The following is a 23,915-nucleotide window of genomic DNA, read 5'->3' on the forward strand; positions in this document are numbered from 1 at the left end:
ACCAACCATTATTGTCATCATCAACATAACGCAAGTGCATAACAAGCATTGGTGGTATTTTGTAGATAACATCGCAACAAGCACTTCATTGCATACAAAAACAAAAACAAAAAAACATACGATTAACTTATACATACATACTTACGTTTACATACATATAATATATAATATATATATATAAATAAATATATATTTAGTAATATTTATGCGAAAGTGAAATTAATTAAGTGAAAAATTACTTAAATTTAAATTGATGAAAAAGCAAATGTAAGCATTAAGCCGCAATCTGGTTGATAAGAAGCGAGGGAAGGAGGTGAAGAAGAAAATTTACTAAAAAATGTAGTTTTATACACACGCAAACACCCAAACACCCAAACAACCAACCAAAACAAAAAAACTACTTACATCCATACAACCATACCTATATTACACCAAGCGATCTCTACAAAAGTACACGCATGTAAAGAAAAATTTAAAAAACACACAAAATTATCCAACAACACACTACATAAATAAACCTTTAACAATTTCTTTGTTTAGTATAATGTACCTTTTTATACTACATATTTTGAGGCGCTTACACTGACGAAAATAATATGGTAACTCAAAACAACAAATTTAGTGCAGCAATAAATAATAGAAATGTTTATTTAAGTATTAGAGAGCTTTTTGTAAACTTTTGACTTAGCTTCCAACATATGTTTGGAAGAAAGTGCAGTAATCACATTTGTAAATCGCTTCTATGTTACAATTCACATTAATTTTTTTAAAAGCTTTTGAGCTTTTTGTAAACTTTGGGTTTAACTTTCTATAAATGAAAACAAATTTGTCGTAATAACAATTGTAAATCTATTCAACGTTAAAATTCACATTAATTTCCTAAAAGCTTTTGATCTTTTATAAACTTTGAGCTTAGTTTTCTATAAATAACAAAAAGTTTCCGTAATAACATTTGTAAATCAATTCTATGTTAGAATTCACATTAATTATGTTAGAAGCCCAAAAGCTTTAGAGCTTTTTCTAAACTTTTGGTTAGTTTTCAACATATTTTGGTAAGGAAGTGTCGTAGAATAAAAATTAATTTCTTAAAGGCTTTTGTGCATTTGTCAAAAGCTTTAGTACTTTTTTATTTAAAATCACCAAAAGCTCAAATTCAAATAAGGTTTTAATATTTCAGTTTGTTCACGAAACAATATTTTATTTTTATACTCTCATATTTTTAAAACTTTTATCGAATTTATATGTACATATGTGCTTTCTTGAAAGCTTTTGATTTTTATTTATAAAACCGAAAAAATTCCAAGTCAATTCAGTATAGTAATTCAAAATATTTTAATTTTTTCCTAACCAAACTAACTGAAATTTTATGACCTCAATTGGCTTATATTTTTTACGAGCTTTTATCGAATTTAAATGTAATAAAAGTTAGGAATTAGATACTATAAGGTATTGTCTTTAACAAAGACTTGATCTATATTCAAGCTTTGAAACTACAAAAAGCTCTGCACATTCGACAACTTCCTATACATTCAGCTATTTATGCTTTCATATGAAAAATTAAGCTTTCGCAAGCTTAAGCTTACATGAAAAATAGCTCAAAACTATATTTAAAAGCTTTTTGCAGTTTTTGAGCCTAAGCTTTGTTTTTTTTTGAACACACTTATACAGCGGCTTCAGGAACTTTCAGTAAGCTTTCAAAAAGCTCACTAACTGTAAAACAATGGTTGAAGTTTAAGTTCAGCTTATAACAAAAATAGCTCAAAACTATATTTAAAAAAGCTCTTTTGAAGTTTTTGAGCTTAAGCTTTGGGTTTTTTGGACAGTACGCTTTCAAAAAGCTAAATGCAATCACTCAAAAGCTAGTCACTAGCAACTAATTTTTAGCTGGTAGTTTTAATTAATTTTTAAATGCAATTACTTTCAAGCTGTCCTCTTGCCAAGAACTTTTAACTAATTTTAGTTTATATCCTTTGCTTTGCTTCATTAAAATTTCAGTTTTTATTCTCAAACCATTCACTAACCTAAGAGCTTTCGAATAATGTTTAGTTGACATTTTTTGATTCAATTCAGTTTTTTAATGAAATCCGAATTTTTGTATCGAGTTCGGAGAAAAATTGCAGCTTTTAAACCTTTTTATGCTTTTCTGCAAGCTCCGGCTTATTTTTTAAATTTCTTGAGCGTTCTAGAGCAGTTCTCTGGTGGTTTGCAAAAAGCTTTCAAAAGCTCGCGGTCACTAGTGAAAAATTAAACTTTTTATGATAATGTTTTAGTTAATTACTAGCGGTCTTGTAAGCTTTTCTAATGTAAACAGCTTTGGAGCTTTTTTGAGCTACCATATTTTTTTCTATACCGTTAACTTTAGTGATCATTATTAAAGACATGCATCTAAGTACTTAAGTTATCACTTCGTACTAATAATGAAAAAATTAACAACCTACTACTATTTATACATATACTACTACATACTACGAAATATTTCATACGAAAATAAAAATTTGCTCGTTTGACTGCCAACAAATAAAAAAAAGCTGGAATTTATTGAAAAAAAAACAACAAGAATTGTATGAGAGCTTTCTTCATTTGAACACAATTTGTATTTACAAATACTGTGACGCAAAAAGAAACCAAAATGCAGCGTTGCCACAGTGTAAAAAATGCAGATACCTAAATAATGCAAACTAATAGACCAGCGTTAAAGTTTAGAGATTAGTTGGGTACAACATTGTCGTAATCGAAATTTAATTAAAAATTTGTAAGGTTAGAAATAGTTGAAGCAAAACAAAAAAAAAATAAACACGTAATAAAACAGCAAAGAAGCACATGTAAAATATGGCGTTTATTACGAACACAGACAAAAGTTACTATTTGGTAGAAACGAAACTAAAGAAAGAGGGCAGACAGAACTTGAAGCAAAAAAAAATTTAGAATTAGAGTTTAAAAATAATTTAGTACTTTGGTAACTTTGGAAACTAAAAAATAAATAAATAAGAATATACATGTTTGGCAAGAAAAAAAAACGCAATAGGAAACACAAAAAAATATTAAAATAAATTAAAATGAAAAAATTAACATTTCGGCATATACATATGTATGTTTGGAAAAGTTGCGAAATAATAAAAAAAAATCTGTAAAAATAAATTTATGCAACTATCGACTTTGTATGACAGAAACATATGCATAAGAAAACTCAAAACTCACTCACTAAACTCAGTTGCTTTTGGCTATAAAATAGAAATTGAAAACTGAAAAACAAGAAAAATATTTTGGCGCGTTTGTAAACTCATAGCAACTTTAGAAGTATTATATTTGATATTAATGCTGCATAATTTTGTGGGCAATCAATAATAAAAACCAATGTCGTGACAAAATAATGCAAAAAAAAACTAAACTTTCGGCTAAAATAAAATTTACTACGACAAAATTTGAAAAAACATGAAAAACACGAATTTCGTCAAGATAAAAACAAGGTAAAAAATCAATTTTAGGCACTCTATGGCAATGTTTAACCAATTAATCGTGCAGTAAAATATATAGCGCAGTTAAAGGCGTACAAGTTAGCTTGCCTACGTATGCAGCAAGAGCCGAGAAACGCGGCGATGTATGTTGTGAAATTTTGTTGCATATGAAAAGCAATGGTTTTATTTTAACTATATCAGCCTGAAAGTATGCAATTTTATTTCAAGTATGGATTTGTATATCATCCTAAAGGTATGCTATATTTATTTTGAATATGTTTAAAAGTTATTATCACTGCTGCTGATGTGTCGGATGAGTTGTGTAACCGAATAATACACTTTTAAGCATTCCATTGCGACGTTTTTGCTGTTATTTCAATCTACATACAACATATATTGCATACTTTTAGGCGTTTTAACTGTATAAATTCTTACCGCCTGCCGTATGAGTAATGAAACTCAAAACCTTGCCAAAATTCGTGAGTAAACGAACATTGCATACTTCTTGGCAAAAAAGTTGAAGTCTAAATCCGTTGGCTAACACAAAAAACAAACATTGCATACTACTAGGCGTTAATTTCAAGTGTAATTTTATTCCTGCTTTTAGAACTTCGTAGGACATATTTTAATATAGTATTCTGAATAAGAAAACGAATAACGCTGCGTACTTTTAGGCCACAAAATTAATCAACCGCAAAAATTTCGACGCTTTTAACTGCGCTTAAGAAATATTATAAATAATAACAAAGTTCAAGTATATTAATAAATATTTCCTTCATTCCACAGAAAAATATTATTTTTCTTTATTGTTTTGTAAAGTAAAACCATATTTACATACACACACAGACCCATATGCACAATCTCACAACTTCTTAAAAGCCACAGCAGCCACAAACAATATACATACATACATACATACAAACAAACATATATGAAATCAAGCAAAGAACCAAAAACCAACCAACCAAGCAAACCAAAACAAACCAGTACTTCCAAATATACTCCTCCAAAACCGGTTACAGAGTAGTACCTTCAAACATTAAATTAAAATAAGGAAACAAAAATTAAGCTAAAATTATTTAAATAAAATTTAAACAAAGCAAAATCAACACAAATTACCTTAAAATCCGTCATTTCCGTTCTCCGTACTAAAAGCAAAACAAAAGCAAACAAAGAATACAAATTAAAAAGTAACAAAAATATTTTAAGTACACACACATACAAAACTACGAAATAGCCAAAATAATTATAAGCTGTGGTGTTTGGGCAATTTGTGGCAGCATTTTTCTGAAATTCTAAAAAATATATGTTTTTTAAAAGTAAATATTGTTTCATTTAACTAAAAGTACTTTTGTACTAGGAAAGAAATTAAATTGTTTTTTTTTTGTAATACCTTTTTTTTAGTAATTTTTTATAAATATTTTTATTTTTAAATGAAAAGTTTTCAAAATAATTATTTTTATAAGACTCTTTTTTATTTGCAAACTATTTTAATTATTTAAAAAAAAAAAAAAAAGTTTTATTTTTTTAATAATTTTTATATTATATATGTATCTTATTATAAATTTATTTACAAAGATTTTTTCATATATTATATTTTTCTATTTTTTAACATGTTATTTTTTCTTATATTTTTCTTTTCTTAAAAAATTTTTTTAGATCAATTTTTTTATTTTTCAATAAATTCTGTTTGAAAAAAGTTTTTAAAATAATTATTTATAGAAGACTGATTTTTTTGCCAAAATATTTTAATAATTCAAAAACAAAGAAGAAATAATTAAACGTTTTTAATTAATATTATATAACATATGAACATGTATTATTATGAATTTATTTAAGTTAATATAGTATGTAGTACATATTTAAAAAAAAAGTTGATAAAAGAATTTTTCTTTTCTTTTCCTATTTGTAAGTTTTAATTATATTGTTTTTTCTAGGTCTCCTTTTTTATTTTAAATAAATTTGGTTCAAAGAAAGTTTCAAAATAATAATTTTTAAAGACTTTTTGATTTGCTAAATTACCTAGAAAAAATAACAAATATTTTTTTGATTAATAATTATTTTTTCTTATTTATTTATTTTTTATTTTCATATACATATATTTTTATTAATATATTATATTTTTAAGATACATAAATTACTTACAAAAAAATATTAATTATCTTTTTCTATTTATTATTTTATATATTTCGTTCAAAATAATTTTGAAAGACTTTTTGATTTGCTAAATTACTTGGAAAAAATAAAAAAATATTTTTTTTTAATAATAATTATTTTTTCTTATTTATTTATTTTTTTTTTTTATACACATATATGTACATATGTACATGTCCATATATGTATATTTTTTTTGAAAATTTAAAATTTATCACTTATTGCCCAACATTGCAGCTCTGTAGATAAATTAATTTAATTTAGGTAAACTGATTTTAAAGTGAAAATAAAAATAATTTATTTAAATAAAACAAAAATTTATTTTTTACATTTTTTCCTTAAAAATAAAATTTTAAAAATTAAAATAAAATTTAAAAATTCGTTTTGCAGCTAAAGCTAGAATACTCGAATTTTCCAAAGCCGAAAAAAGAGATCCTAAAAGTAGGGTCGAAAATATTAGAAAGAACCAATAAAATTTTTAAAATTTAAATTTATTTGGAAAAATAAAAGTAAAATATTTATAAAATTGATATATATTAGTTTTTAAATTAAAATTTTTTTTTTTACAAAATTCTGTCAAATTGGTATAGTAAAAACTTGTCCAAAAAAGAAAGATTTCAAATCTTTAGTCTACTTTTAGACTAAATATGGATATAAATTTTGATATTTTGGCTTTAAAATTTTACATAAAAATTTTTTTTTACAAAATTTTGCCATATTGGTGTAGTGAAAATTTTTCCAAAAAGGAAGATTTCAAATCTTTAGTCTACTTTTAGGCTAAATATGGATATAAATTTTGATATTTTGGCTTCAAAATCATATATTTTGTCATAAAATTCTGTCATACTTGTATAATGAATTTTGGTCAAAAATACTGATTTTTAACCTACTTTTAGGCTTTCTATCACAAAGCACAGTGTAGCAATATTGAGTAAATAGTTTACAAACTTTGAAATGACGAGTAAAAAAACACAAAATGTTGAGGCTTTAGACTTCCATATTTATATTGGTTTAGTTTTTAAATTACTTGAAAAATTTTTGTATTCAAATTTTTTTTAATTTATTTTAATTTTTGGAAATTTTATTTTTTTTAATTTTCCACCAACTTCCAATTAAATTTCCAATAAGCGAAAACGTTATGTACTTTTAGCAATAGTAATGTATGTAAATTAATTCTACGCGTTAACCTGTAAAAAGTGCATAAGTTGATACTTTTGAAAAAGAAAACAGAAAATAGAAAACTAAAAGAAAATAAAAACTTACAATGCAAAAACAAGCAAATAGACATGTATGAGTGAATATAAAAAACAATTGATTTATGAAACAGTAATGAAATGAATTAGGCATAACGAAATGAATTGCATTTATAGGTGAATTTTCCACCATAGAATTTACAATTTACTCACTAAACACACTTTTAGGCTACATATAACATATAGACATGCATATACAATACATACATACATACATAGTAGCTATGAGTAAAAATAAATGAAACATAAAAAAGTACAGAAACCCACAAACAAGTTAAACAACAACAAATAAGTTAGTTAAAATACCTACAGACATAAATATGACAAAGTTGCAGCATTTTCCATAACACCAACAACAAGTAATAAGTATAAAAAAACCAACACAACAGGAATTCATGCAAAAGCCGCTGAAATTATTAAAAAAAAAAAACAAAACAATTTATAAAAAAAAATAATTCATAAAAAATTATTAAAAAAAAAAATATGCAAAAATGTATTAAAACAAAATAGTTTATAAAAAATATGTCTACTAAACAGAAAACTCAGTAAAAATAAAAACACAATTGTAAAATAATAAATAAAAATAATATTAAATTAAAATTATAAAAAACGAAAAAAATTGAACTGCAAACGAAAATGTTACTTCAGCGCTACACTGTAAAAAATAACCCGCAAACAAAGCGAATGACCGCGTTGAACTACAAAATTTATAAAAATTAACAGTAAATACTTATGTAAGTCTAGCAGCAAAAGGCGAAAAGCAAAGCAGAAAAATATATATAGTATACCAACTAAACTTAATATAAAGTAAACATAATAAATATGTGCAAAAAAAGTAATTTAAATTTATTTATAATTAATTGAGAAAATACAAATCATAGCAATTAATTTTAGTAAGCATAAAATTAAACTAAAAACTAAACCAAATGCATACATTTAAAACAAACTAGCTCTACTACATACATACATACATACCACATAACTAATATAATGTAAGCATGCAGCAGCACATGTAAAAAGTTTACAGTAACATAGTTTTAGGCGATGAGTATGTTAAAAACTGAATACCTACATACTTAAAAGCAAACAAAAAAATAAACAGAATGAAACAAAAAAAAAATTAAAGCAAAGTATATAATGATTTAAAAAAATATAATAATAATTAAAAAAAATGTAATAAAAATAAACAAAAATGTAAAAAAATTAAACAAAAACATAATAAAAATTAAAATTATAATAACAAAGACTTAAACTAAAATTGGAATAACAAAAAACTACAATTAAATAAAATCAATATAGCATTTACGCGTTCACGAGAGCAAGTAAATAAAACATAGAAAGTAAAGAAAAAATATATTTGCTTTACACATACATACATATATAATTACAAAAATTTAAATTGCAATTGGAGCAGTCAAAATTTAATACAATAACAAACAAATAGACACGATTATTGAAGTAAAAATTTCAAAAAATATTGATTTAAAATCTAAAAGAAAACAAATTTACTTTAAAAATTTTATTTACGAAAATTTTGTTTTATTTTTAATTTTTTTATTTACAATGTTTTCATTTTTTATGTATGTATGTTTTTATTTTTTTTTGTAATTATTGTCAAATTTTTTTAAAATAATTTTTTTTTAAATTTTTTTTATTTACAATGTTTCCATTTTTATATAGAGCGTTTTATTTTTTTTTAATGTTGTCAAATATTTATGCATATGTACATACTTTTTGGTAATTATTTAGTTCTAAAATATTTTTTTATATAGTATATGCCTTTATTTTTTTTTATGCAAATTGTTGTCAAATTTATATATGTACATGTACATTAGGGTGCTTCAAACAAATTTTTTGAATTTTTTTTCAAGTGTGTAAGAGTAGAAAAAAAATTCAAAATTTTTTTTTTTGAAGCACCCTAATGTACATACATATGTATGTACATATACATGAATATAATATATGTATATATTGTATATATTTTTAAATTAATTTCTTTTAAAATATTTTTTGCTTTCAAAATAAGATCTTTGAAAATATTAAAAAGTTTAGATTTTTGCGAAATTTTTCTATAAATATATTCTTTAAATTTCAATATAAATTAAAATATAAAATTAAATATGCTTCTTAAAATTATTTGCGATTTTTTGTTTGATTTTTGAACAATTTTTTTATAATTAAGTACCTATGTTTATATGTAGATTCGTAAAAATATTTGTGATTTTTACCAGCTAGCGGTCCTAATAAAATATTTTTATTTATTTATTTATTTGTTTATTTATTTATCTAATTTTTCTATTTTTATGCTTTTTTATTACACAATGTTTTTTTATATCTCACTTCCACAACTTTTGAATTTTTTGATAATTTTTATTTTTAAAAGTAATTGCCACTAAAATATTTTTTTTTAATTTCAAAAAAGTGATTAAAATCGTATTCTTGTATTATTTCTTATTTTTCCAATGTTTAAATATTATTTTAAGAAGAAATATATATTCATTTTAAGGAATGCTTTTTACTCTTTATGTTTAAAATAATACTATTCAATACTTATATTTTAAATATAAAAAACATTATAATTTTTTTTAGAAAAAACTAAATAAATTTTTAATATTTACGCTTTTTTATTTTTGTATTTAATTATTATTATTTTCAATATTTTTTCCGCCGGTTAAATATTATTTTAAGAAAAAATTTAAGAAAAATATTATTTAAAGAAATATATAAAAATTTCTTTTTTATTCAAAACTGTTCAATTTTTTTGTTGTTATTACTTTTAATAAAAAATATTTTGCCAACGAATTAAATATTATTTTAAGAAAAAATATAATTTTTATATATTTCTTTTTTATTCAAAACTCTTAAATTTTTATTCTTTACGAATTTTGATCATTTTTGTTATTTGTTGTTATTACTTTTACGAATTTTATTTATTTTTCTTTTATTATTAATATTTTTAATAAGAAATATATTTTTAACAGATTTATATATTTTTTAAGAAAACATATTTTTTTTATTTTTTGTTTTTTCAAAGCAGCTTTATGTTTTTACGATTTCTTTTAATTTTTTTTACGCATTATTAAAATTTAAAAAATATCGAGACATACAAAAATAAAATAAATATCTGCCGCAGATGTGAGTAGCAACAACAACAAGCAACACAAAAGCGAATACGAGCATTCGTTTGCATATTTTTGAAACACAAATAAAAATAACGGTAAAGCAAATGCAAATAGTTGTAGTAAAGCAAAAGACGAACGAGCGTAATTTAAGCAAACACACACACACAAATGCATATATTTATAAAGAAAAATTTATGCAAAAAAACTTAACGAGTTTAAGTTCATAATTATAAAATACCAAATACTTATTACCAACAATAAAAACAAGTAATTAAATATAAAAAGGAAAAACCAGCAGCAACAGCATTAAGAACTCATAAGAAAATAATATTATTAATAAAAGTAACAATGCAAATAATAAAAATAAAAAATAATGAAAAACTTAAGTATGTATACATAAAATAATAATAATAATTAAAGCAATTGCAAAGTGAGTATTTGCAACAGCTAGGAGTGGAAATCGAGAATAAGCATTATAAGTTGAAAAAAATTATTAACAAAAAAAATTGCAAAATCTTTAATAAAAATATTATGATATAATCAACCAAAAACTGTTGTTAGTTTATTTCGCAATTTTTGTACGCATTTATTTATTTATTTTTAACGCTAAAATTGCTTTTTCTCATTCACATGCAGCCATTGAAGGAATTTGAGTATGTAAGGTGTTTATATGTACATACATATGTATATGTATATAAATATATAGAATATGTAATATCTATTCATAGGGGTAAAATAATATTTTTCATTAAAAAATAATTAATTACATATTTTTTAAAGGAAAAAATTTATTTATATAGAGTAATTGTTTTTATGATTACTTTTCTTATATAATTCGTTTTTTTTTGTTTTTGATGTACATATGTAATTATTTTAAATGTTTTCATTGAAAAATATTTTATTGTATTTTAGTTTTAAGTTACAAAATCATATTTTTAATGAAAAATATCCTAATTTTATAATTATTTTTATTCAAAATTTTATATATTTTTTACATACATAATTAGTTTTATAATTATTTCTTACAAGATTAATTTTTAAAATTATTTTTTATTAAAATTTTTATATAGTATGTATATTTATCTTATAATATTAGTTCTAATAATTTTTAACTTTTTTTTTTCTATTAGTAATAAAATTTAATTTTTCATACATTTTTTTTTATTAAATATACTAATTTTGTTACTTTCAATTCACTTCTTTGCTGTTACTTAACGCATGTTTACATAAGTAACATAACCGCATTTCTCGTCACCTTTACTTCAATTAATTTCTCTCTTGATTGCACATATTTTCCGCTATTTTAAATGTCCCGCTCTCTTTCCCTCTCTTTTACAGGCATGCTGCTGCATCTCGGCTCGCACTCCTCGTCGTCGAACTTGGCCGCGTCCAATTCGTCCGCGCACAGCAACAGCAACAACAGCGGCAGCCAATCGCAGCAACCGAATAGCCTCGGCAGTTTGAGCGGCAGCAGCAGTTTAACGGGTCTGCATCATCCCAACAGTTTGATGCATGCGCGCAGCGGCTTGCGTGGCAATGCTGCACACGCCACTGCGTACTCCATGCCCAAGTCAATGTATAAGAATCAACAGCAGCAACAGCAAACACAAGCCGCAGCGCTGCTGGCAGCGCAACAGGGCCTACAGGCGCTACTATCGCCCTCAGCGTCGAGTCACAATAGCATTGGCAGCAACAGCAGCAATAGTAATTGCAATCCGAGCAACAACAATAACAATAATAGTAACAGCTATCCGCATGCCATGGACTGTGATCCGCCGCAAATGCCACCGCCGACGCGCTTCATCAGCACTTTGTCCAATTCCGCCTCTGCCTCTTCGTCCTCGAATAGCAGTAACAGTGGTGGTAGCGGCGTCAGCGGCAGTAGTAGTGCTCGCATGCGTTCGGCGCATCACAATTTCATCGCACCGCCACAAAAGCCGCCACATGCTGCCCAGCAAACACAACAGCAACACCTCGCTACCGCACAACAGCTACAACAAGCGCCCACGCAACACAACAGCTATGCGCCCACCTCACTGCCCGCCGATTTGGTGCAACATCCGCTGTCGTCGGCTGCCTCCCATCTTATGATGACCGATTCGAGCGTCATAACAGCCAGCGCGGCTGGCAACGCCTCCGGACCGCTCTCCTACACATCACTGTTGTTTCAACAGCAGCAGCAGCAACAAGCACAACAGCAACAACAACAGCAGCATCAACAGTCGCAAGCGTCAGCTCATATGTACAGCTCAATGCCGGTGCAGCATATGATGTCCGTCGGCGACATGTCGCTACAGCACCACCACCTGCAGCAGCAACAGCAACAACATGCGCAACATCAGCGACGTGGTGGCAGCGTGGGTGGTGGCTTCGGCGGCAGCAACAGCAGTTTGATAGGTGTTGGTGGCGGTAGTAGCGGTGGACTGATGGGCGGCAGTAGCCTCATGAGCGCCAGCATGTCAGGCAGTGCCGGTGGTGGCTTGAGCAATGTCGGCGGTAATGTTGGCGGTGGCGGCGGCAGCAGTGGTGGTGGTGTCAGTGGCACTAGCGGCTCCGGCGCCAGCGGTGCTGATGCCTCGTCGCCTATGGTAGGCGTTTGTGTTCAGCAGAGTCCTGTAGTAATTCATTAGTTAGTTGATAATGATGATACATACAAACATACTATGTATATGTATGTACATAGACATACATACTATGTGTACGAGCATATGAATATTATAAATATATTTGTATTTAGTTTTAAAAGAGCGTTAAACAATAGCGAAATTTGCACAAGCATCATACCAGGCACACAACGCATTTACCTGGAACGCAAATGCAATCAATTGTCAAAGTTCCATATAAAAAGTGTGGACTAGGCAGTTCGTGGCGCCCGTGTTGGTGGTTACTGGTGTTTCATTTCAAATAAAAATGGATAAATGCAAAAATATTCAAAAATTTGAAATTGATATAAAATCCACATACGTTCCACAAAACATAAATGCAGTTTCGTGGTATTAATAATTGTATGAGCACAAATCACTATTTTAAACACACAAAAATTGGCATCCACATATGTATGTTCCACAAAAAATCCCAAGCTTTTTGCAAGTTCTGCAGACTATTTGATTTTTACCTACCACAATTGGAGCACACATTTGGCACAGCGAATTTTATAACAGTGAATTGCTTAGAAATATTAGTGAGCATACAGTTATTTCGAGTGAAGCACAAGTGGTCCAGCAGTTTTGGTAAAATTTCTATAAAAAAAAGGTATGCATTTTCTCTTCTTATGTTAAATCAAGGTAGTTACCATTGCAAATTTAGAAAGTATAAATAATTGGAAGTTGTGGACAGTAAAACAAAATACGGTATGCATTAAATACAAAACAAAGCGGCCTTCATTAGATATTTGAAAGCATTTCTAAAATTCCCAAACATTGCCAAAAACCAACAAATATAATAGGTAATTTAGTGAAATTTAAATTATGTTCCACTTACTTTTGAAAGGATTTCAAAAAGTTTGAAGCTTCAAAATTAAGTTTGAATAGCGTTTCAATGCATATAATATAACTGCGCGTAGTTCATGTTACGATCCACATGCGTTCCACACAAAAGGTCCACGATACTTTGTAAAACTTTGCATTTGGAACGTTATCACAATATTTCATACACATTTTTAACGGTTTATACATGCAACCCACATAAAAAGTGCTTTGAAACTGTTGTTTTACAGTCCACAACCATTTATTATGAACTTCTTATAGTAGATTTTCTGTTGTATCTAACGAGTTTACAACTTTGACATACCTTGCGCAAAATCAGAAATGAAGTTGGAATATATTTTGAAGTATCCCATTAATTTTCTCTACATACATATGTATATACATCCATATGTTTATAAAAAATGTTCTTTGGTGCACGTATGGAATTGTTCTAACAACTGCCGGCAGCAAAAATTTCTTTACAGATTGTGGAACAAATTTGATTTCGTTCAATGCGTTCCAATTTATCTACCTTTAACTAGTTGTAATTTAAAACTATAATAATACAGTTATTTTGTTGCCTGCCTGCCTTCGATGGTTATATAACGTAAAACAGCACGTATACGATTTTTCGTAACGTCAAACTTAATTTGTTGTCAAAAAAAAACAGATTAACTAAATAATATATAGTTATAATTCTATTTAGACTATTTGTATTTCTTATTATTATTATATTATTTTTGCGCTGTAAAATTGTAAATGCAACCACGTACGTCCTACTTTACCATTTTTTTGTTGTTTCATATTTTTTGCTCAGCCACTCGACACTACCTTACTTTGTATTTTAGTGTAGTCACTTACATACATACTTGCATATGCATATAAATATTGTTTTTCTCGCAATTTATTAATAAATAAATTATTAGTTTGTTAAGACCGTCTAGGAAATATGCTCGCGTGGCATAACAATAGCAGCAGCAAGCAAAGTTTAAGAAATATATAAAAAAATACACAAAAAAAAAAACACCTACATTTACGTGCGCAAAAATCTCTACATACATAAATACTAATTATTTAATTACAATGCCTATATTACACATATAGATATATACATACATATATTTCATAAGAAATATACAAATATGATATATGATAAGTCAAAAAGATATTAATCTCCTTTGCAGTTTTATTTTCCACTACGAAGCAGTGGATACCGTCGATTTACGATAAACAAAACCTTTTCAGGTGTTAAAGAAAATACAATTCAAAATACATTTACGCAAACGCAGCAACGCAATTTATTTACTAATTTTACATACATTTCACGTTATTGTAAAAGACAATGCTGCCCAATTTACAAGTATACATATATACAATGACTTCGGAGCATTGGCGCTTAACTGTCAGTTACCACAAAGAATATCAAATTGTTTTATGCTCAATAACTTCATCTGCAAACTACAGTTTTAACACACAAACACTTGAAAGCATAACCAGCTGGTTGTAAGATGATTTCCATTAAGTTAGAACATGACTTGCGCGCGATAATGCTTTTGGAATTTGTTCGCCCTGCAGCCAAGTTTCATTTGCCATTTTGCTTGTACGCGCTTCATGACGTGTAAGTCGCGCGCCTTACGCGCAGCCGCTTGCTGTTGCATGTTACTCCAGCCCAAAGCGCGATATTCGCTGAGCACCTTATGCAGGCGACGATCCGTTTTTTTCGGCACAAGCTCGCGACTTGGACGGAGTCGTTGTTTGTAGTAGCGCAGCAGTGAACGATGTCCGATGACAGCGCCAGAAGGTAAAACCAATTGATATTCATCGCCATCAAGTAGATCGGGCACCACTTCCTCATCGACATCCATGCCTTCTTGCTGTAGTGTTGTTGCATTTTAATTTTTATATACATAATTCGAATTTTATGCATACTTACGTGATCTGGATAACTGGAGCTGTAATCGTAGTAATCGGCATATTCGGCTAATGCTACACCCTCGTGCAACATTTGGCAGTGTCCTTTGTCTAACATGTGTTTGCGTACCGCATCCAGCGTATAAAATGTTTTACCGCGATCATTGCACCAGAGGCATATGAAGTAATTTGCGACTTTTTCGCCCAAATAGTATAGCAGTCCCTCTAAATCGGTGCAGAATTCTGCGTCGGGAATGAAGAATGAGTGCGCAACCGACATGTGTTTTAAATTCTCAACCATATCATCGCTGACATGTGTACAGAAGAGACAGTCCTTTTCGCTTAGTGGATTTTCAGGCAGTTTCTCCCATTCATCTGAATCAATTTGTCCAGTCTATATACAAATAGTAAAATAATAAATAAACATATGGACGTATTATATTGTTCTAGTTAATACCTCCTCCTCTTCCACAATTTCATAGTCTCCGTCATCCTCATCATCATCCATATCTTCATACTCATCCTCTTCATCTTCTTTCTGTTGTTGTTTCTGTAGTGCAAATCTTCCCTTGCCTTGTGCGGCTGCAACTAACGCTGGATGTGGTTTTTGTGGCACTACACTCTTTTTCGTTATCTCTGTGTTTTCGCCTTTATGTTCTTTTTCGAAACGCAATAGATTTTCTTTGTGTTTTTTGCTGTTTAGGTGGTTATCATGGGCTTTCTGGTTGCCAAATTGTTTGCGACAAGCGTTGCAGTAGAAGCTCATTTGACTCTCTTCCTCCTCGGTAGCCTTTTCTTGTCGCATACGCAGCACACGTTCTTGGAATTGTTCGGCAGTTACTGCTGGAAGTTCAGCAACACGACGTTTCAGATTAAACCGATGCCAATCTGTTTTGTAATGATCTCGCTGTATATCCGCTGAGGCAAATTTTACACAGCAATTTATGCATGTGAACGCCGACATATTGATTCCGATAGTATCTTACAAATATCCAATTTCTAACTAATGTAAAATTTGACTTTAAATTAGTAATAAATAAAATTTCACAACTAGTGTCAATGGAAAAACGCACGAGAAAATTAAGAAGTAAAAAGTAAAACAAAGACACGTTCTGCGAAACAATGACAGTTATTTCGCGTTGCCACATAGACTGAAATTTTGATTATATCTAAATGCTTCAATAATCAATATTTGTTTTAGTGTGTAGCACAAACATTTTTTGGATTTGGATTACAAAACATTTTATGTAAAAACAGATAATTTAAAATTTAAATTTATAAAACCAAAGATAAAAATATATTTAAAAAAGGCTGCAAAGCAAAATTAGAGGAATTTGCGCAGCAATTAATATGGCAACTAAAGCGTTAATGGCGGTAATTTTGACGTTAGTTAACTGTGATTTTCTTTAAAGGCAAAAGTATTTCTTTTATTAAAGAATCAAAATTAAACGTTTAATAATTTGAATTAACATTTTTTATAATTGAAAGATGAAAAACCTAAAATGCGTAAAAAGAAAACAAGTATGTTTAAGTGTGTAGTTATAGAAGTGATAAGTGCAAGCAAGTTCCTAGTTTGTGTCGTTTTACACACCCGCCGGAAGTGCGTGCAATTAATCTTAAGTAAAATAGAAAATTGGATGCTGCATTTGTGATTATTGTAAGTATATTATAAATCTTAACTAAAACAAAAATTGGTAAGAACAGCGTATGTATTTGAATGTATTCTAGTATTCATATTGGAAAATAAAAGTTCTACATAGTTATTTGTTCAACTACTCCTCCAACACATTATCCAACCATTCCTGTATGTCATCCTTGTTTGCTGTAACGTTTTCATTTCCTTTCGGTATATTCGCCGCTTCATTCTCCGCTCCAGCGCCACTGCCGCCACTTATGTCTACTTTTGTAACAGCAGCTGTCGCTAAATTCAGCAACTCATCCAATTCATCCGGAGCATTAGTTTCACTTGGTGCCGCATTAGCCTGTTTAGCACTACTCTGTGAACGTCCGGAGCCACTTTTCCGGCTACCGCTATTAATTTTTATGCGTGGATTCGTCTTGTGTTCATGCAATACATTTTGATAATTTTTCTCTGCCACTTCTGCAGCTTTCTCCATCGTTTGCAGTTGTTCGCGTGTAAACATAGATGCTGCATAATCCATGCGCTTATAAAACGGTATCGTTTGCAAACCAACATTTAATAATTTCAAATTTAGCGTGAAATACTGACTAGCCTCAGTGCTGTCCAACAATTGTTCGCCCTCCACTGTATCCCAGTTTTTCTCAGATGAGAACTGGAAGTGTCCACCCACAGATGTGGGCAATTGTGACATTAAACCAAAATCACCGGCATGCATTTGTGCCGACTCTGCCTCATTCATATCATTATCTTCATCATCCAGCGAATAGCGACGAGTTTGTGCCGGTGGACGTGAAGTAGCCCAACCACGTCGTGAAACAAATCGTTCGTCACTGGAATCCGCCACATCGACTACGCCACGCACTATCTCCACCTGTGAGCTGGACGAGGTGTTATTATTCTGTTGTGTTGGCGGTTTCTTGCGATATTTTTTCATGTTGCCGCGTTTACTGCAATTTAAGAAAATTTATTCAATTGATGACTTCATAGGCGCTAAGCTGTAATTGCACTACACTTACTCTTTCGATCGATTGTCCTTGCTTTCCATATTTATATCCTTATTTAGGTGTCTGTTCGACTATTTGTTTATGTTACTAAGGTGATCCGCCTGTTTAATGTAGTAAAAGCGCCCATTTGTGTGAGCGCGGGGTATGTTCAATACATTGGTTGAACAGCTGTTTGCTAGTAATACACTCCAGCAGAAAAGTTGGTAGAGATATTTATAGTCAAAATGCTTATAAAAATATAGAAATATTGAAAAATAGTTACAAATTATTTTTGAAATTAGTTATTGTTAAAATTTATTATTACATTTACTATCACAAAAATATTTTTTGTACTAATATATCGGGTAAAAATTTAATTACCCTTCTTCGGTTATGTAAACACATGGTTTTTCTGTTTATGCAGACCCGAAATTCTCAAAAATATAAATACTTGTTGTAGACGGGTCAGGGTCACTTCAAAATTTTTAGACCCAACTGTCGTGGGAACGTCAAACCTGAGTGCATTAACTTCTTACTAATAATGTCAATTAGTTTGTACCTCAGCTATAATCAAAATCTGCAACATTCTCATAAACCAAATATATACATACATATGTATGTATGTAGGTATTTTACATAATCAACATATATGTATGTATTTACATATGTACATATGTATAAGTTTACAAGTTGATAATCTTTTCATGTGCATGCATAATTAAAATGAATAAATAAATAGCAAAGAAATTCAGCAATTTTAGCTTGAAAAGTTCACTCAAGAAAAGGGTACAGCAAAGTTGTTGCCACATGCAAAAACAGCAATCAAAATTATCCCCCCCAGATTCATTGCTATAAACAATACACATGCATACACAAGTACAAATACGTACGTAAATATATAAATATGTATGTGCACCACCTTTACGGCATTAAGTAGGAAATAAGTGAATGTTGTTGCTCGTTAGGCAGTTGCTGCTGCGCTTTTTAAATTGGCAAAAAACATAAAAAAATGCAAGGAAAAGGTATGCGCACTTAGCGCACACCAATTCATATAAATATGCGCGTAAATGTATGCAAACATTTCGCTCGCTATAAAAACCTGTAGAAAGAAAGCAGTCTTGCACTCGGCTACAACCGAAAAAAGCTGCATAAGTGTACAAAATGGCAGTTGCAGTGGCAGCGTATAAAAAAATAATTGCAAAATATGAATTTATAATGAGATATTTATTCAAATGCACAGCGACTTACATTTCTGCATGCATAAATACGCATACGTCGCTGCTCATAAACTTTGCCTTAATTGTCCACACAATTTTTAGCGCGGCAAGCGGCTGGCAAGCACTTGCCTTCTGAAGCAAGTGAAAAAGTTGTACAAGGACATTTCTTTGCATGAATTTAAGTAGATTTTTTTCTTGCGTATATGTTGCACATTTTAACGTTTGCACGCTACCCAGCAGCGTTCTGGCATCTAGATGATGATACAAATAAAAATAAATTTAAATAACATTAACATAATTGGAGATCGATGTTATTGTTTGTTACTCGTGATAAACATTTGGAGCATTAAATATCTGTCATTCGATAATTATTTCGATATTGTAAAACTGTAGCTTACAATCGAAAGTTTGTATACTCTGAACTGGGATATATTAAGTTTGCCACGATGTTTGTAAAATCAAGAAGGAAATATGATAAACTCTATGAAATGGACATACATATATACATACATATGTATATATAAACATCACGAACTGAGTAATTTAGCCATGTCCGTCTGTCTGTCTGCACATATATGTGCATACATATACGCGAACAAGTTTTTGAGATATCGCACTGAAATTTTGCACACGTTTTTTTTTTCTACAAGAAGCTGATAATTTATCGGAATAGTTATCGACCCAGTAGTCATAGCTGCCATACAAACTGATCTATAAATATAAAGTTCTTATATGGAAAATTTTTTTATTTGATAAAATGTCTTCACGAAATTTGCCACAGATTATTGTGCAACGCTACAATCTCTGAATAAATTGTTGGGATCGGACAAACTGGCCGATAAAAATCATGAAAAAGAGCTTTTCATACCCTTTTATACTATAAAAACTATCTTGCGAAGCTTATTATAGCTCTGATGCAAGCGAAATTAACATCATTTCTTACTTTAACAATATTGATAGCAATAAAATAAAATCGTGAGTGTAGCTCATCAGGCGAGTCGCCTTGAATACACAAGAAATGTGTTTATAGCTTAATTGCAATTTACAAGGAAAATCGCTTGAGCGGTTTGTTATAATTACTGTATAAAATAAAATTTAAGTGCATAGTTGCATTGCTCACTTCAGTTGTATGCAAGTTAAAAAGAAATATGTCATATTTACACATACTTACATACATATGTATGTATTTGAAGTTCCAGTTAAATTGTATACACAAGTGACAGTAATTAAAATAGTGCAGTGAACCTACAGAAGATTATATATATTTATACTCTCGCATAAAAATTATAGTTTTGTTCACATAACGGTTGTTTGTAAGTCCTAAAACTAAAAGAGTCAGATATAGGGTTATATATACCAAAGTGATCAGGGCGACGAGTAGAGTCGAAATTGTCTGTCTGTCCGTCCGTCTGTCCGTCCGTCCGTCCGTCTGTCCGTCCGTCCGTCCATGCAAGCTGTAACTTGAGTAAAAATTGAGATATCATGATGAAACTTGGTACACGTATTCCTTGGCTAAGAAGGTTAAGTTCGAAGATGGGAAAAATCGGCCTACTGCCACGCCCACAAAATGGCGGAAACCGGAAACCTATAAAGTGTCATAACTAAGCCATAAATAAAGATATTAAAGTGAAATTTGGCACGAAGAATCGCATTAGGGAGGGGCATATTTGGACGTAATTTTTTCGGAAAAGTGGGCGTGGCCCCGCCTCCTACTAAGTTTTTTGTACATATCTCGGAAACTACTATAGCTATGTCAACCAAAGTCTACAAAGTCGTTTTCTTCAGGCATTTCCATATACAATTCAAAAATGGAAGAAATCTGATAATAACCACGCCCACCTCCCATACAAAGGTTATGTTGAAAATCACTAAAAGTGCGTTAACGGACTAACAAAAAATATCAGAAACACTAAATTTTACGGAAGAAATTGCATAAGGAGTCACCCAGGCTTTTTTTAAAAAATTGAAAATGGGCGTGGCCTGAATGGACCAAAAACATATCTCAGAAATGTTTTCAATAAAATTCGTATATAATATTTTCTTAACACCCTGATGACATGTACGAAATATAGGTGAAATTTCACAACCACGCAATATAACGCTATTTTGAATTCCAAGGCCTCTCTGTAAATATCGGGTGATTTTTTAAGAGCTTGATAACTTTTTTTAAAAAACGCATAAAATTTGCAAAATCTCATCGGTTCTTTATTTGAAACGTTAGATTGGTTCATGGTTTGTTATAATTTTGGGCACTGTATAAAATAAAATTTAAGTGCATAGTTGCATTGCTCACTTCAGAAATTAGACACAAAGACCGTATTTTTTCAAAGATGCTATTGGACGCAACGTTACGGTGAATGGCGGAAAAACTTTTGTTGCCAAAAATTTATTGCAATTTGTATGCATTTTGAGTTAGAACAATTCATCTCAAGAAATGGACCCGTAAGTTGGCCACCAAGATCATGCGATTTAACGCCTTTACACTATTTTTTGTGGGGCTACGTCAAGTCTAAAGTACAGAAATAAGCCAGCAACTATTCATAACATTTGGAAGACAATTCATTCCGGCCGAAATGCTCGAAAAAGTTGCCCAAAATACTTAATGGACATACATCAACATTTAAATGAAATTATCTTCATATGAACAATCTAACGTTTCAAATAAAGACAGTAAATTAAAAAAGTATCAAGCTGCATTAGGAAGCAATGAACCTACAAAATATGAAGATTATATATATTTTATCATGAATGCATTTTATACATTTTATACTTAGGTATGCACATTTCTTCACATAAAATAATTACATTTTCCCATATTCATGTGATTCACACGCTCTTGTGCCTTGCTGCCTTTCAAATTTCTTATCTGCCAATTTAAGTGTGCACTTGTTATGCAATTAAAGCGATATTCTCTACAAAAAAAGCAAACACAAATGTCAAACAGCTGTAATCAAAGTATTACCGCTATCTAGTGGCGTGATCTACTTTCACACACATACAACAAACAACCGCAACTCAGCTCAGCTGAGTGACATAGCATTTTTGTTTACAAATAAGTGGTTGTTATTTGATAATTTTTTTTTGCTGCAACACACCCACTGCATTGTAGTGTGAAAGCACAGTAATTGCGCTTAAACAAACAATAAAGCTGATTAATAAAGCCAAAAATGCATTGTAACATAAGGGTGCATGAGCATATATCCGTTATTTATACGATGGCGACAAGTGGCGAGTGACAAATGTGCTTGCGGCGGCAAGTGTCTTGTCATTAAATATATTTTCCAAATATTTTTGGTGTGCCAAACCACAACGCTGTATTTTCTACATTGCCTCCGGTGTTCTACAACAACAGTAAACGCTAGGAAAGGCATAAAAAACATTGCAGGCTTGTTAATACAGTGGTAACTTCACTTTGCTGTGGTGACTTTTCATCAATTTGTACATCAATTCGCATTAAATTAAGCGTAAAATATACAAAAGCAGAGATTTGTTACAACAAGTGCCCTTTCATTAGCATAAGTATAGAAAATAAAAGCAGCAACAACGACATGAGTAATAATGGGTTTCCATATATGCGCACACGGACTTCATTCATGATTTTCGGCAGTCCTTCTTGTTCAAAGAACAAACTAACAAAAAAAAAACACACACAACAACGAAAGTACAATATGTATTTGTTAAAATAACAACAAAAATAAGAAGAACGTTGACTTCGGTTGCGCCGAGTTTTAATACCCTTTACAAATGAAAACGTTATCATACAAGAACTTGATAATCAGGGTTGTTGATGTTGTTGTTGCAGCGGTAGAAAACATTTCTGAAGTAATTTCGAGGAATGGTGCCGAATTGACAGTCATTGGCCGGATAAAAATCCAGGTCCGTTGCGTTTACTTAGACCCGATTGTCGTGGAAAGGTGGAGTTTTAAGCGTCTTAGTTATCGGCGGTTTCGACAGCTTTTAGGGGTGACAAGGACGTGTGGAAACTGTAAAACCAATATCTCGAAAATTGAGAGCCTATTTCGCGTAAACCATGTACAGACAGACGACGTACATGTCTAAATCAACTCAGCTCGTCTGTTCAGGGTATAACTTAATAATTTCTGTTCAGGGTATAGCAAGCACGTGCAAATTAAACCCTTAATAGTTATGCTTCTGCTTGTAATTCATGAGCTATCGATAGCAGTTGTTGTTGTTTTTTATACATAACGCTTAACAGCTTCATTGCCATTTCCATGCTGTTGTATAATCACACATTTGTGTTTGCGCCTGCATTCAAGCGCTTTCAACCCACTTCCTACAAAGAGGGCGTGTGTTTAACGTATTGTCCTCATGGGTGTGTTTAGCGACTGTGTTGTCATACTCTTTGACACTCACTACTCACCCCTCACCACTTGCGCATATTGCTTGCGATACTTTTGACTTTTGGTAAGCTCTCTACTTATCCGCGGCTTGTTTAAGTTTCACATACGAATTTTTTCAACAAAGCGATTAGTTGTTAACGATAAAGATAATCCTGCTAATTTATCATATTATATAAACAATGTAGAAAGGATTTTTGTGTATCTGCTTGAGAACGTTGATACGAAAATATAACTCAAATAAATGTATGGTTTATCATTTTGAACCGTCAAAAAGTTGTTGTTAGACGAGTTTTGGCCGACAATAGACCGATATTTGCCAAGTCAACAATCTTTTTTTTACATTTAGCGAAGAC

General features: G+C 30.3%; 3 protein-coding genes across 5 annotated transcripts in view; 1 reads left to right on the plus strand and 2 right to left on the minus strand.

Moving 5' to 3' along the window:
• Positions 1 to 14,616, plus strand: part of LOC126758591 (serine/threonine-protein kinase minibrain-like) — a 73,763-nt gene extending 59,147 nt beyond the window's left edge. For all 3 annotated transcript variants that reach the window (XM_050472927.1, XM_050472928.1, XM_050472926.1), the window contains one exon: positions 11,323 to 14,616. In XM_050472927.1, coding sequence (XP_050328884.1) covers positions 11,323 to 12,614 — 1,292 coding nt within the window. In that variant the 3' untranslated portion in view covers positions 12,615 to 14,616. The remainder of the gene's footprint in view (positions 1 to 11,322) is intronic.
• A 102-nt stretch (positions 14,617 to 14,718) lies between these two features.
• LOC126758597 (cytoplasmic 60S subunit biogenesis factor ZNF622) lies at positions 14,719 to 16,466 on the minus strand. Its single transcript, XM_050472935.1, has 3 exons — positions 15,817 to 16,466; positions 15,382 to 15,753; positions 14,719 to 15,322 (listed from the first exon to the last, which is right to left on the minus strand). The coding sequence occupies exons 1-3, from the start codon at positions 16,321 to 16,323 to the stop codon at positions 14,972 to 14,974; spliced, it is 1,230 nt and encodes a 409-aa protein (XP_050328892.1). The 5' UTR covers positions 16,324 to 16,466; the 3' UTR covers positions 14,719 to 14,971.
• Positions 16,467 to 17,000: 534 nt separating this feature from the next.
• On the minus strand, positions 17,001 to 18,141 carry LOC126758598 (uncharacterized). The gene is made up of 2 exons (XM_050472936.1): positions 18,018 to 18,141; positions 17,001 to 17,948 (listed from the first exon to the last, which is right to left on the minus strand). The coding sequence occupies exons 1-2, from the start codon at positions 18,044 to 18,046 to the stop codon at positions 17,132 to 17,134; spliced, it is 846 nt and encodes a 281-aa protein (XP_050328893.1). The 5' UTR covers positions 18,047 to 18,141; the 3' UTR covers positions 17,001 to 17,131.
• Positions 18,142 to 23,915: the final 5,774 nt, after the last annotated feature.

Source organism: Bactrocera neohumeralis, chromosome 5 (genome assembly GCF_024586455.1).
Source record: "Bactrocera neohumeralis isolate Rockhampton chromosome 5, APGP_CSIRO_Bneo_wtdbg2-racon-allhic-juicebox.fasta_v2, whole genome shotgun sequence".
NCBI classification, from domain to species: domain Eukaryota; kingdom Metazoa; phylum Arthropoda; class Insecta; order Diptera; family Tephritidae; genus Bactrocera; species Bactrocera neohumeralis.

Coding starts and splice junctions, on each gene's coding strand:
- LOC126758598 (XM_050472936.1), bottom strand. CDS start 18,046: ATGGAAAGCAAGGACAATCGATCGAAAGA. Junction 17,949..18,017: donor AAGGACAATCGATCGAAAGA/GTAAGTGTAGTG, acceptor CTTAAATTGCAG/TAAACGCGGCAACATGAAAA.
- LOC126758597 (XM_050472935.1), bottom strand. CDS start 16,323: ATGTCGGCGTTCACATGCATAAATTGCTGTGTAAAATTTGCCTCAGCG. Junction 15,754..15,816: donor AAATTGTGGAAGAGGAGGAG/GTATTAACTAGA, acceptor ATTTGTATATAG/ACTGGACAAATTGATTCAGA. Junction 15,323..15,381: donor GCTCCAGTTATCCAGATCAC/GTAAGTATGCAT, acceptor ACAACACTACAG/CAAGAAGGCATGGATGTCGA.